Source organism: Clarias gariepinus, chromosome 4 (genome assembly GCF_024256425.1).
Source record: "Clarias gariepinus isolate MV-2021 ecotype Netherlands chromosome 4, CGAR_prim_01v2, whole genome shotgun sequence".
NCBI lineage: Eukaryota > Metazoa > Chordata > Actinopteri > Siluriformes > Clariidae > Clarias > Clarias gariepinus.
In genome coordinates, this window is record NC_071103.1 from 31,348,027 (window position 1) to 31,363,732 (window position 15,706).

Genomic DNA, 15,706 nt, shown 5'->3' on the forward strand with positions numbered 1-15,706 from the left:
CTAATATACAAAATATCACCCCTGTGTGCTGTGGATTTAATAAATGCATAATTTTGTTACAGCTAAAGAAATACACAAGTCTTCATGCCATGAAGCTTGAGTCACATGTGGTTGAAGAGGGAACATTGTGCATGGTGACTGATACGAGTAAACTCTACCTCAAGGTCAAAGGGGGTTGGAGAGAAATTCAAGTAAGATTTTACTTTTCTTTATTCTATTATGTGTATATTCCATATCAATCTTGTGTTTTGTGTCAGAATGTTAAGCACAATATAAAATGTTACTGAGTTATTGTAAAATGGTTCATAAATTAAAAATGATATGATGTTACAAACTAGCCAAGACACGGGTTGCAGGACACGGTTATGGACAAACTTTTTTTTTTTTCATTTCCCAGCTAGGAGGATTGATTGAGGTGAATTCTCATACTGTCCTCTCACAAGATGATGTAAGTACCAGCATATAGTTAGCACTTACTTAAGGATTGTAACACACTTAGCACTTAAACTCAGGCCCTTCTCGTGAATTTATTGGGGGGGTGATATTCTGTGGTTATGGCTTATTACGGTGTGGAAACAAGATACTATGTTGTCGCCACGACCAGTGGGACGTTACTTTTTAAAGTAACTAATAACATTACAAAATTACTGTCTTTAAAAAGTAATCAGTTACATTACAGCATTACTTTTTGATAAAATTAACTACAGTAGTTGGAGTACTTTTCCATTGCAGAAAATGAAAACTCCTTTGTGATTCCTCATGCATGTTGTTTTAGTCAAGACCTTTATACTTATTCTACCATCATCACTAAGCGAAGTTCGGCCCATAATCTGTTAACTACTAATACCCCAATCTCACCAACACGGTTTTTGCGCACACACGCACACACACAGTTTGTGCATAGTCTACAAGAGGCTAAATGCTCTGAGGTTAATAAGTTGTGGCCACAACATAGTATCTCGTGGCCACGCATTATACTATTTTCTTCCCACGCCTTAAGAAGTTATGGCCACAACATAGTATCCTATTCCCTTGCATTGGTAAGTCATGTCCACAGAATGTTTTTCCCCCAATGTCACCAGAGGGGCTCGATCCTTTTCTTTAAGATACATTGTACAGTTTAACGATACAGTACTGTACATTTCAGGTAAAGTGTGTGAACTGCACAAAAGTTGTAAAAAATATTCTCTAATCCTCTTTAGGCTCGCCCTCTAATAATGACTCCTCAACTCAGCAATACAAAAATTCACAGTGGAAGTGCGGTAAGAATGCTTATCTTTCTCTGACTATTCTTTTTTTTTTTTTTTTGGCGATAAATGCATAACTACATAATATTGTTATTTGTTATGGTTTTGTATAAGCCTGTAAGGGAAAAGAAATCATTGGTTCAGTCTTAGCTTAAATTCTTCTGGTTTCCAAAGGTTCTTTTTTAGACTATAAATTATGGTGCTGTCCATCCAGTGGTGTTGTAGGACATCCCAGTCAGTCTAGGTTTATTTTAGTGGTTTAGCTCCATTGCAGGTCCATTTAAAAGATGGTAGAATAGAAAGTTGATGGAATATGACAAATAGCACTATGATATGTCTAAGCACAAGAAAGACTTGTTTGTGTGATTCAGTGTGTTTAGTAGGTTTGCAGTTTTTCACTATAGATCTTTCTATAAACAGGTATAGGGAATAATGCAAAAGTCAAGCAAAAATTATTGTATTTGCCTAGGAAACACTTATAGCAAAAAGAGTGCATGTAAAAAGTGCATTTTCAGGTGTAATGTACATGAATAAAGTGTTTTATTTACTCTTAAATGCTTTTGCTTAGGAAGTAAGTACTGAAAGTACAGTACAGTATGTAGACTAAGTAGACAGTGTCCTATTAAAGTACAAACTGCACAAAATTTGTGATGACAGAATCATAGATTTAGTGTTTTATAGGTTTATTGGTTTGACTAAATAGGGCTACAATATCTAATAGATAATATATTTCAGTATTTAATATCAAGGCCAGATTTCAATATTCAGACTTCTAAGTCTTTGGCCCATTCTTTATGATATCGCTGTTCAGTTGTCATATCTTAGACATGACAAAACCTTGCATTGTGGTTGCTTGTGTTTCATGTTGAAGAGTTTTACATTTTCTTTGCTGATAAATTGTAAAATAGAGGTGTGTTTCTATTCTTCCATTCAAACAGTTTTGAATTGAAGTTTCTTTCTTTTAATTGTAAAGACATTCTTTACTGTTGCATTTACTTTTAGATCTTTTTTTCCACAAATTTACTCTGCCGTATGTATACTAATTGATTGTTTAGCATGTGATGAATGCAATCCAAATGTATTTTACTCAAGCTAAATATCACATATTTGACATACTGTATAACATACTTGTATGTGTGTCAAAAAAAGAAAAGCAAAACAGTTGTAAATGTAATTAGAATGTAAAATTAACCTTACATTTAGTTAAAGACTCATCCTTTTATGTATATTTGTCTCTCAGCTCAGGCTGGTTGCCTTGAACACGCCGCTGGCTGGGAACCTGGGCTCCATCCACACAGTGAATAAACAGTGTAGAGTACAAGCTCAGGCCATGGGCATCCGAGACGAGTACAGGGCTTTCCTTTCTCACCACCTACAGGACCTGATTGACATTGTGCAGCCGCCCTACCGCACCAGCTTACCCATCGTTAACCTCAGGGTGAGCCACTTATCTTCTCTGATATGTAGATGTGTTTTAGTAAGAGGGGAGGGATGTTCAAAGCACTAAAAACTCACTAGCATCAATTTCTGTTTAAAGACTTGAAGCAATTAAAAAATCTGTTCCAGTTCATATGTTTCCTTGGGTTTGAGCTTATTTTTTTTGCCCCATCAGCGTACATAAAATAAAGTATGTGTCCTATTTTTCAGGGTGAAATTCTGTTTAAAAACTGGGAAACCATCTTCTCCAATCACATTCTCCCCGCTGGGGTCCCCCTCTATTCTTTTGATGGACGAGATGTGATGAGTGATCCTTTCTGGTCAGTTAACTATTCAAACACCTAAGAAATAAGAATTATAAAAAAGAGAAGGCTAAGCAATTCAGCTTGTACAGAATTGTAAAAGTAAAATGGTCTTTTTATTGTGAACAGACGGATCTGTTGTATTGTGCTTTAGATCTTTTTCAATAATTTTAAATATACATTTTTTATTTTATTTCTATATATATATATTTTTTTAAATAAGAGTGCTACGTACTGTATGTGACCTGGCCCACCAAATTGGGTATAAAGTTGCATTTTGGATAATTTGAGTTCAGATTCCTGGTTCAGTAAGCTGCATTTTGATATCAAGTTTGTCACTGTAGCAAGTCCTAGTGTTTTGATATGAACAGTGCGAATTTGTTTTTGAGGGGGCCTCGCAAAACTCAATTGAAATCATATTGTTAAAATATTTAAATTCCATGATTTAATAAGAAAGAGGGAATCTTCAGCCTCATTGTGACACGAGGATTTCCCAATACTGTACCACTAAAACTAACTTCTCCCACAGTGCAGGGTTACAGCGAAAGCATGCATGTATTTTTATCATAACTGGAGTAACCTGCTTGTACGGCATGGTATTTATTAAATTGCGTTACCAAAAATCACCAATTAACAGCACATTAGATTAAAGCCCTTATGAAACCTCATTAAATAAGATGGAGTGTTCAAACTGTTGCCTGGTACTGTACAAACCTATTTACATTCCCAAAATGTGAACCTTCTGTTTGTATCTTATTAAGCATTAGGGACATAACCAAAAAAATATATGAACACATTATTCATAATAAACATATCATTTGGTTGAAAAAAAAAAATTATATATACACACACACAAAATTATATGGTGTACTAAACATATAGATATACCAATAATGGCATTCAGTTATATACCCACAGTAATCATGATGCCATTTTTAGGACTCATCTATTGCAGTTCCGGAGCGTTCCCCCTAAATGAAAAAATATATATATGGCTTGCCCAGCCACAAGCTTGGGCCGCACTTACCCATTTTTCCATGAGTGTATTTTTACAGCTCGATTTGTCAGTTCGTTCTCTGTTTACATTTATTTATACCCATGAGCAGTAAATATAGTTACTCGTACCATGCATCCATGGCTGCTGTGACAGAGGAGCTGCAATTGTGGCTAGTAAATCTTCTTTTTACAGCTGTTTGTTAAACCTGATGTTTTAGGTGATGTGACAGCTTCTGTTTTGGTACCCTGGCATAAGAGGTCTGGCCGTGTGGTGTATTAGCAGGAAATAGGATTTTTTTCTATTGGGAACATTGGGTTATGATAGATAGATCATGGAAGACAGACAGATGTCTAGACAGTGTTTTTATGCATCATGCCAACAGACCTCCCCACAAAATATTACCATACAATAAGTGTACAGAACATATATTAAGTAATGGACGGATTTCAAACTCGGGGTATTTTACTGCTTGTGTATTGATGAGCCAGCTGCTTTCCTTGGCCAGTCATTGGTTTCACTCCAATGTTTTTGGCAACATTACCAGCCCACTGGCCAGAGCTTCTGAATTTGATTGATGAGTTTAACAAAACCTTTGGCCACAAGGGGGCAATAATAACTATGTTGTTATACTAGATTATACACTTTGAATGTTGTGCATGGAAAACATGGCAAATCAACTTGTGACATTTAGTTCAGTCATGAAAACCAGATGATTTATGACTTCAAATTTTAAAATCTAATTTAGAGACCTAGATTAGAGTTCAACTAAGTTTTTTTTCTTTTTCGTATATTTTGGAACTGTGCACGTATTTGCTTGTGCCTGTTTAGTCTCAGAGTTAGATTTTACAGCTGCACATTTCAGAGAGTATATAGTCACAAAGTCACAAAAGTCAACTATGCCTATAAAAGTTTTTGTCCAGGCATGATACATTTATAAGCCTTAAAATTTTTATTGATTTTTTTTTTATTTATTTATTTATCAGTGTTTGATTTTTTTGTCTTATGCAAATCTTTCTTTCTCCATACATTTAAGACCTTAGGAGTTGAGTGAAGCTGTATTTCAATTTTTTTTTTAGTTTTTTTATAAAACAATTATTTTAATTTTTTCACCCACAGATGTAAAAAAGAAAAGAAAATATATATGATTAATTATAGAGTAATATTATTGTGTTTTCTCTGCATTAGCAAATAAGATTATGATAGAAATGCATACAGCTACAAATGTGCTTTTAGAAAGTTTGGCAGAAAAGTTCACAGGGCATTTAAATGAAACTAATGGAATCCCATGGGATGCACAAACAGGCACATGAGCAGGAAGGTTCTGCTTTAATGTCAGATATGAAGCTCATTGGGGAAATTAAAACCAGACTCAGTAAAAGTGAATATGTAATGCTGCCTGATGCATTTACAGCATCCCTTGTAACTACCTGGTTAGAATCGCAGTGGTTTGTACTTCGTCACTATTTTGTTTAAATTCATTGGAAAATAAAACAGGTACACATATACAGAAATAAAACATGTTTGAGCTGGAGACAGTTGAGACTAGTTCTGAATTCAAGTGAAGTAGCTGATATTGAAAAACTGTCAGTCAGATGCTAATAGTGATGTCATTCCACAGTTTTGACTTTTTCCAATGTCTTCCAGTATTATTGGATAGTATTGCAGGGTTACTACTTTAAGCCACACCCACTTTGTCATACTTGTGCAAATGTGATGTCTCTTTCTAAATTGCTATTCATATGTTTGACACGACCTACTGTATCAAGTCAGATATTGAGTCACACAGGTTAGTTTTGGGCTATCACCAATAGAGATCAATGGAAGAAATTAAATATGACCAATAGAGGAAATGAAGAAATTGGTTGATAAATACATTATCTTTCTAATCCTTCAACCTTTTAATCCTAAACATTGTTTTAAAGCACTTTAATGAATGCTATCACTCCAGTTGTGATTAAAAAAAACATGCTTTTTTTGCTAAAGAAGTTTTTTTTTGAGAGAAAGAGAGAGAGATAGAGAGGTAAGTATTTTAAAAAAAATTAATTCAGAGGCCCTCCTCACAAACAAACTCACTCTGGCCATATCTCAGAAACCTGACATGATATAGTAATAAACCCTTTGGTATCAAAATGGAGCTCATTGAACCAGAAAATATGCACGATTCAAATCACGCAAAATGTAACTTTATACCTTTTTGATGTGATGCGTCACATGTCTTTCTCTTTCTCACTGATCTATTTGTTATTCCTTGCATTACCTCCTGCAGGCCACAGAAGGCCATATGGCATGGGTCCTCAGAGAGGGGAAGGCGCCTGGATGATAAGAACTGCGAGTCCTGGAGAGCTGGTGACATGGCCATTACAGGCCAGGCTTCTTTCCTCTACAGTGGCCTGCTGAATCAGCAAACCCGTAGCTGTTCCAACCAGTTTGTCGTTTTGTGCATCGAGACCAACCCAGACCACAACACCATCGAAGAACTTAAACGGGCACAATATCCGCACAGACGCTGGCATTACAGATACTAATGTCTACATCATAAAACCTCTGCCATCAACACATCAACATTCCAGAGGTGTTATATCTATAGGTTGATGAAAGGCCATGTCATTAAGAAGCTAAAGAACCATCAGTGAGAGCCATTCTCAGGTTTTGAGCACATGGACATTTTGTAAAAAAAAATATTTAAAAAAGCCATTTCTCTCACAATGTAAAGCTGCATGATCACGATGTTTAAGCAGAGGGACACATCAGGCCTTCCGGTCCCTACAAGTCATTTTTGATGCACTGTATTTTCATTTTTCAGTTTTTGGAAATTCATAGATGTCTTTTTTTTTTACTTCACATCAGCTTTTTATTTTGAGTAGCAAAAGATGTGTCAGTATTTAATTTAATTCCAGTGTTTTATTTATACCTGACTGCACATAATCTAAATATGTCAAAAGATTGAGGATAAATATGTAATTTATAGTTTCAGTTGTTCAGCTGAAATCTACTCCTGTTTCTTGCCGCATTTATGAAAGATACATTTCTACAATATCTCTGTTGATAAAATTAGATCCATATTTGTAGTTTCTGGAAATGTGACTGCAGATACATTTTTTTCCAGAGAGTGATCAAGTCATTTTTTTCTTTTGTTTCAGTTTTTAGGCCAACAATTTGAACAATGGTGGTAAGAAGTAGGAAGTATTCTTCATTTTCACAGGTGCTTAATGAATAAAATCTCTTTTCCAAATATCTTTTCTGTCATGTGTAAAAAATAAAAAAGAATCAGCCTGATAGCACACTGTAATGGAAAAAAAAAGTTTCAATATTTCCACACAAAATTTACTATGCATTTGTTGCAAAATACATTTAGATATGTATTAAATGTGCCGATTTGAAAGTTTATAATGGTTCCAGTAAGTTTCCATTTTCAATCTTAGTATCTGTAAATGAGAAATGGTTCCGTTATATGAGGCTGTCTCTGTCAGTCTCAAGTGACGTTGGTGTTGAGCCTCTGCCTTTATAAATTCACCTTAAACTAATGTTAACTCTTACAATAGATTACTATCAATATTTTACTCAATTGCTTTGCCAATTTATAGGCAAGTTTAAACCTCCTTAACACAGGATGGAACAGAGAGTCGTGGCAGTGCCTCTTGTTGGCGGAAGAATATGGGTTGGTTTTGTACCGTATACTGTATGGCTGTTTGTAAGGGCATTCTGGTGAGGTTGTGAGGTTTACCTCAGGCTGGCATTGCTGCACTCTTATATCACCTGCCAACAAGCATCACATTGCCCACAAAAATTCCAATCTCTTTCAACTGTCTCATCATTCTCTTACCTCATCTGTCTTGTGCTAGCCTTTCATGTTCTTAGAGCAGTTTTGCTATTTAAAAATTAATCCACTACAACAATAATTTCAGGAAGCACACAGTCACTATTCACATGTATTAATCACTATATGCTTTTTTTTAAAGAGATATTTAAGAGAGTAAACTTTTTATTGCTTTAACACAGCCAGTGTTACAGTTATTGGGGGATGAGTTGTCTGTGGGACCTGTACACACAATCATTCACCAACACCACTTGCACATTACAGGAACTCGGCTAGGAGTTAATGCCACATCCACTGTACAGTCCTGACTTTACTCTAAGCCCAGTCCACATGTTTGGGCCATTTAAGCAACTCCCGGGAGGCCAGCGTTTCAGACGTGAAGCAGGCAGTCAGATCAGGCTCCAGCATACAGAGAATTTTTTATACTTTAATGGTATCCAAGCACTAGTGAAACACTACGATAAAGTGCATTAATGTTGCAGAGGATTATATAGAGAAATATAGACCTCTCATAATTGTGCTTTGTTATTTTGCACAATCAAAAATCCCAGTTTGACTTGAACACCCTGTACCAACAATCTTTCTATTACAAGCAATACCGTGCTCCAAAGTTTATATGCTACATGTACAACATTTAATTAGATAAATATGAGTTAAACATTCAGTTCACCAGGTTGTATGTGCCAGTGATTATCCCTTTTGCACATTCGAAGGCATGCCTAATAAGGGACAAGGGAAGACTGCAGTGTGAAATCCCTTCCTCTCAAAGTGAGGGTGACATTTAAACTCCATCAGAAGGGGACTCCTCTCCTTTCATTAGTTCCCTACTCTGTGATTAGGCAGCTGCCTCAGGCTCATTAAAGTCTAATGAGGGATACGCTTGACTCTTATATGTGAGGTTTCCTCTCTCTAAATATAGTCCAAACTCTATATTGGTGGTGGACCCAGGTCTACTGAGGGTGAGCGCCTCTACATATGTAAGCCACATTGAGGAATTAGTGCTGCTTCCTGAGCTTCTTTCCTGTCTTTCAAGTTGGAAATGGTTCAGAGCCACAACAAAAATTGTGGTTATAAGCTGTAATTAGAACACTACACAGGATGTGACAGCACAGTGCCCTAATGTAGGTGGGTCCGTATGACATTTGCGTTTAATTAGATTAAATGTGCATTGGTTATTTTTTGTTCAGTCTTATTCTGAGACTTAAAAACAGTGTTTTATGTAGTTGGGGTTTCTGTTACCCAGGTTAGAAATGCCATAATTATCTGCTTGTAATTACATTCTGCCCAAATATAGTGATTTACTGACAAATAAAAATCTGTGACATTAAAACAATTTAATGTAAGCCCACAGTACATTAAAATGTGATTCTAAAGTACAGTATATTTCCTATTCTGATGGAACAATTTCATTCTTAAAATATGCCAACATTCAGTGTATTTGCCAATAAAATTAAGTCAGCTTATGACCTTAATGTACTGAATCACCAGGTTGTCACATCTATGAAGTTTTTCTTCCCTGATGGCACAAGCATATACTACTTCTATATACTCCATATAGTACGTCACACTTTTGAGATTTTCATTTAATCCCAGCTTGTACATATGAAATAAAGACTGTGTGTCTAATAAATCCTGAACCTTAAAATATGATAGTCTAGTTGGTCTGTCATCATCCTTACTGCTGTACAGACTCTGAGGCTCAACGTTATTTAAAGCATTTATGTATACTCTCAAAGCTGATTCAAAAAGCATGTTGTAAATTTTTACAACACTTCTCATCAACTTCTTGTAATCTACAGTATGTGCAGTTTACATTTATCTTGTATAGCAGTTATTGAGAAGGATAGAGGAATGAGAACATGAGTTTCTAATCTTGTTTGCAAGAACATCAGCAAATAAGCTCTGTGAGCCAGAGGATCAGAACCGGTCATGGAAATGTCACAGGATAGCCTTGGGCACTATGCGATGAACTGCCTGGAACATAAGGCTTATTGTGTGTATTGGACCTAGAGTGTTTATTGAATTTAAGTTCAGAAAAAGTTCTTCAATCAAAGAATAGAACAACATTATTTGCTTCACAGGACATGAGATTCAACTGCACAACTAAAAACAGATCATTAAATGTTGTATTATATTTTTTGAACACTTAAATTCAAGCAATAATCACTGTCACTCCTAATGTTTTCAATAATCTGTGTAACATATAATAGATATTATACTACAAAATATTTTTTTAGCATTCACATAGATTTTATATGACATGATAGCTTCAGATACCAAAAGGTTAAATCTCTTTATGCTGGTCAAGCTTAAAGTGGCTGCCAGGCACCATTGAGCAGACAAATGCTACCCACTGGGTATCGTGAGTTAATAATAATAATAATAATAATAATAAGTGATCTCAATGTGATGAGGACTTCAACCAGAAGTGGACATGTAAAAAAAAGGGAAAAGACAGCATTGAAGCATCTCAGTTCATCAAAACCTGCTGTAGTCTTTATTTTATGAGGTACCAACAAAAAAGTCTTCATCTTTTAAACAAAGTAGGCATGGTTGATAATAAATTACCGACAAATCACGTACAGTAGGTACTTTAGAGCAAGACCATTCAGTAATTTATTGATAAATAGTAGTATTTTATTTAAATTCAAGGTGGAATTTTACTTGGAGACAATTCAATGTGAATAAGATATGGGTGATGTTATGGTTCTGGTTCTTATCATATCAATATTTCTGACATTAAAGAAGGCTATCTTTGTAATCATATCTACATAAGTGTTTAATGAAAGACTTACCAAGGTCTTTTAAAGGCCATCCTGAGACATTTTAACTGTAAAGCATTTGAATCACTGTTCTAATATAGTTATATTGTCAATAAAAAATTCATGAAGTCAGTCGCTCTCTCTCTTATTGATGTGCATGTGGTTTCCTTCCCCAGTTAATTTGTATAGTAAACTATTCTCATGAATTATTTCCCTTTTTAGTAAAACTACCTTATCTGTAGTGCACTCAGTTGCCTGATCAAGTTTTGTAAGGGTCAGATATTCATCCAATCATAGTTGGTAGGTGAAATTATTCATAAAACTATATGACTTGAATAAAAGTTTAATGTGGTAGTGCAGCAACGTGGATATAGTCTGACTAAGTAACATTGTAAGAAGATTAAAAGGATAATCAGAAATAATTCCACACTGTGGATATAAGATTATATATTTTATATTTAATCTGAATATTAAGTCTCCAACTATTAATGCTTTGTCTAAGTAAATGTTGGAAAAACATACAGTACACAAATTTAGGGGTCAGTAAATTACAATAAGTGAAATTCTAAGTATTTTTTGTGACTACATATGCAGTATTAGTATAAAGAACGTGATCCTTTTTCTGTCAATTTTGTTGCAACACAAAAAGTAAACTACATTATTAAACACTACTCTGTATGGACAAAAGTATTTGACCAAATCTGGACTGACATTGTATCTAAATACATATACTTTAGTACAGAGTAGGTTCGCCTTTTGCAGCTCTAACAGCTTCTACTCTTCTTGGAAGGCTGTCCACAAGATTTTGAAGTGTTCCTGTGGGAATTCCTGGCCATTCATTGTGTGAGCATTTATGAGGTCAAGCACTGATGTTGGACAAGAAGGCCTGGCTCGCAATCTCTGTTCCAGTTCATCCCAAAGGTGCAAGCTAGTTAAGTTCTTCCACATCAAACCATATCTTCATTGTCCTTGCTTTATGCACTGGGGCACAGTCAGGTTGGAATAGTAAAGGGCCTTCCCCAAACTGTTGGCACAAAGTTGGATACAGGGATATCACTGGGATAAGGTGACTGATTGAAACACTGGAAATCAATAATTAACATGTTTGGCATAATACCTTCATTTATATAATGTATGTTAAACTTTTCAGGTCAATTTAATTAAATTCAGCTTTAGTTATATAGCAGATTTAACAATTGAACCTAAAAAGTATTTAAACAGAATCCAAAAAAACAAGGAAGTGATCATGAAATGTGTAAGGAAATGTGGAAATCATAATTTTCTGACTGTTCCTGAAGAGCAAGGTGTGGGTGACAGTGGCAAGGAAAAACTCTCTGACATGGCAATAAGAAGAAACTTTGAGAAGAACCAGACTTAACAGGAAACCCATCCTCATTTGGGTAATAACAGGTGATAGCAGGGATTGATCTGGGTCAGGGGTAGCTCAGTGGTTAAGGCATTGGCCTACGGTTCGGAAGATCCCAGGTTCAAACCCCACAACCACTAAGTTGCCACTGTTGGGCCCTTGAGCAAGGCCCTTAACCCTCAACTGGTCAGATGTGTAATGAGATAAAAATGTAAGTTGCTCTGGATAAGAGCGTCTGCCAAATGACTAAATGTAAATGTAAATCTGCATTCATACTGTGTGTTAGGAAGCTGGAAGTTCAGTATAATGGAAAACTATTATTCATACTATATATATATATAGTATCCCCGAACTTGTGTCACAGACAGTATACTACAGTACCAAACAATGCATTATTAATATTTTTGCTTTGGTCAGTATGATACTATCTCCTTCTGTTGCGCCCTGTAAGTACTCCTACCAATGCGCATGCGCACTCCGGGCCAGCCCATCTTTTGTAGGCGTGTGAGCGTGTGTGTGTGTGTGTGGAGAGCACGGAAGAAAAAGCCGCAAACACGCTGATGTAGAGTTATCTGCCCGGGGGAGATGATGTTCTCATGGAGCTGGTCACACCGCCAGCGTCTCGTTTGCGTTTGACTTCACCATGCACTTTAGGACTTCAATAAGATGCGTGTGTGTTGTCAGATAATCATTTTGCTTCTCGCCTGCAACTTCTGCGCTTTCGTTTATACTCAGGGTAAGTCTGGTTCATTTACTCTTTTGCACGGCATAAAAGTTGTGTTTTTGTCACTTTGCGTGAAGGAGCAGTGCTGATCAACACTCCTGCAACTGTAACAGAGAAGCGCTTTGTGGAGTAACAGTAGTTTCCGTTCGGGAAATCTTTCATCTTTACTTTTCAGTTTAAACTTGGCAACTTTGTGCATCTTACACATCAGTTGTTTGTGTCATTGTTACATATGTAACAAATGTAAAACAAAACAAATATGAAATATGTCTTTATTAAATTGCATGATGGCGGAGTTTTTATGGCCGGTGCCCGTTATTCCGTCGTCATTTCTCCGAGCAATTCCGCACACACACACACACATTGAGCTGACAACTCAGTCAAAAAGTCCAGCAGCACACACTACAGTCTCATTCCTATTACCAACCCTTAAACTAACACGATAACGCCTAAAAGGTTTGAGAAACCTCTTCTTCTTCTTGTTATTGTGTCACATTTAAAACATACTCGGCCAGATAAAAGTCTTCAAAGCCTGTAATACTCTGTAACAATAATGCTAATGCTGCCTTCAAGTGCCGTCGGAATTATTGTGAATCTGAGTTTCCGGTCTAAAAAGCGAAGAATAACGTCGATTCAAGTCGTATTTACACATCATTGCGGATCTTCATATATATTTAAGACTCCTAGGTTTATCATTTGTCACTCAAGCTGTGTAGACTATTTGAAATAATAATAATTTTATATAGGCTAAAGAAATAGTAGTTGTAGTATATAGTTAGTGATTTGATAGTGGTTTAAGCCCACACCTATGTTTGCATTATGTATATATTTATATAATATTGCAACATGTTAGAAAGATGCCAAAAGTGCTTTAGTTCTATATAGCTAAGTAATCTTGGACGTGTATTTTGAACGTATGAACCGTAGTTTGTATTACAAGTGGGAAACCGGGGAATACGGGAAACACGTGAAGGCAGCATTGGGTGACTCAAGCGATTTAAACATATCGTTACATTGTCTTGAGTACTGAGGATGTTTAAAATTATGCTATTGTGTTTTAACATGCACAAGTTGGACTCTTAAAGGTACCAAAAGACGAGGGAAAGTCCTGGTTGTTTGTATTTCTGGGACACTGAAGAGTCTCACCCTGATGCTGGAGTCACTTGACATTTTGCTCACTTCACCATTTGGCCTCCTTGTTTGTGTTTGTTTTGCATGCTGCTGTGAAGCAAACGGCAATTTGGCAGGTTGTTATCCTTAATCCCTGCTTGAGAGCCACACATTTTTAATTCAATTATTTAAATCAAAGGCTTGTAGAAGCCTTTGCCATTATCTTTAAATTCCTCCTAAACTCTTAGGTCACCTGGGATTCGCTTGGAATTCACTACTAGGTGACCTTTAACTTCATAAGACCACATCTGATTGTAGGTCAAACTTGTGTGCCAGTGTTTAGGAAGCTTTATCCCCTATCTTTAGTGTTGTGACATTTCAATACTGCGAACTCTACTGATATCAATCCTATACATATAACTTATAAAGTGGACATGTTTTGTTTTTTTCCTCCAAATGTCAGACTTTTCAACACCAAGCTGTCCAGAGGTTTTCACTAACATCTGTCTGGTCAAGTAGCTTTTCATGTTGTACCTATTTGAAGTTCTCTCCTTTTTTTCCCTTTTTCCCCAAGCCAGCATCTGTAACCGATTTAGGCTTCCTTCAAATGAGGTGCAGAACACGAGGGGGTGGGGAGAGGTGGCACTGAGAGGCGCCCTTTACTAAACAGCTTTAGTTCTTCATACAGCTCATGGCTTGAGCACTTCAGCTAAAATGATGTACGTAGGTTTACAGAATCGAAGGGCTCTTAAGCAGGTCTGGGGTTTCTGAATAATGCAATTTGAAGACACTTTCCAAACCTGAGAAAATGTGTAATAAAACAAAAGTTTATATTCAGTTGTCAAAGTAAGATTTGAGACGTGATTGTGCGTAAATATTTCTTTCTTAATCAGTCAATCGTTTTATGCTTGTTTTGATTTATGCAGTGATGTTCTGGAAAGTAAAAAATAATAAGACTGGGAAAAGGGTCTTCTGGAATATTTTCATGAAGAAAGGTAAAAAAAAAGAAAAAAAAGCACACCCTTTTGTTCCACATCTTCGCTTATCTATGTTTGCCTTTTTCTTTGTCTCTCTCTCTCTCTCTCTCTCTCTCCCTCTCTCATTCTCTCTCTTTTTAATACCCTCTTCCTAAATAATGGATAAGCTTAATTCCATCATTATGGATGTGAAATCTGATCTCATATTGACCTGCAGACTGTCTCACTGCCTGCACACACCCAATATCGATACAAAGCTGTGCACATATGTGTCAGAAAAATTACAGAAGCATACTAAAACATAGCATATTTCTGTACATATAACACATATACAGAACTATTATAGATGTGACTCCAAATGAACATAGCTTTTTTTTTTTAACAGAAAACACCTACAGTACATCAGATTTGAACATACCCGTGCATAGTAGCCCTTATGTACATAATGCATATGAAATCAAATTTTAAAAGGAAGGCTTCTTTATACTGTTTAGGGAAATTAAGTGCCATGCATGAGAAAATTGCTTTATGTATTGTAAAACTTGATTTAGTGGAAAATTTTAAAGTGATGTAGGAAATTAGAGTTTCTCAATGCTCAGCACTCAACATTTTTAGTGTAAGATTGCAATTTGCAAGGTACTGCTCATAAATAAGCAATATTTTTATGATATAAGCAATAAAGGCAAATTTAAAATTTGCTTAAATGAGCAGAAGTTATGTTTTTCTGCAGCTACACTAAAACTAATAGCAGAATCGAATGGTAGTAATGAACAAATACCATTGTTATACTTGATGCCAGTGACATGGTGTCATCTCAGATCACATACTGTACTATCTTGAAGACTCAGAAGCTTCAGTGGACAGTTTAAGTTTTTTCAAGTCTGTCTTAAATCTAAATTGATGTGCATATAAATACATTACAATAGGCCTGGGTTGTTAAAAATTTTTGTCCTCTGCAAACAACTAT

At 35.9% G+C, this 15,706-nt stretch overlaps 2 protein-coding genes across 3 annotated transcripts in view; both read left to right on the plus strand.

The window, feature by feature from the left end:
• Positions 1–7,215, plus strand: part of col15a1a (collagen, type XV, alpha 1a) — an 82,756-nt gene extending 75,541 nt beyond the window's left edge. For both annotated transcript variants that reach the window (XM_053494114.1, XM_053494115.1), the window contains 6 exons: positions 63–191; positions 398–448; positions 1,203–1,262; positions 2,488–2,685; positions 2,895–3,004; positions 6,250–7,215. In XM_053494114.1, the coding sequence (XP_053350089.1) occupies positions 63–191; positions 398–448; positions 1,203–1,262; positions 2,488–2,685; positions 2,895–3,004; positions 6,250–6,508 (807 nt within the window). In that variant the 3' untranslated portion in view covers positions 6,509–7,215. The remainder of the gene's footprint in view (positions 1–62; positions 192–397; positions 449–1,202; positions 1,263–2,487; positions 2,686–2,894; positions 3,005–6,249) is intronic.
• A 5,221-nt stretch (positions 7,216–12,436) lies between these two features.
• Positions 12,437–15,706, plus strand: part of reck (reversion-inducing-cysteine-rich protein with kazal motifs) — a 65,466-nt gene continuing 62,196 nt past the window's right edge. The window contains exon 1 of the mRNA XM_053494475.1: positions 12,437–12,664. Coding sequence (XP_053350450.1) covers positions 12,595–12,664 — 70 coding nt within the window. The 5' untranslated portion in view covers positions 12,437–12,594. The remainder of the gene's footprint in view (positions 12,665–15,706) is intronic.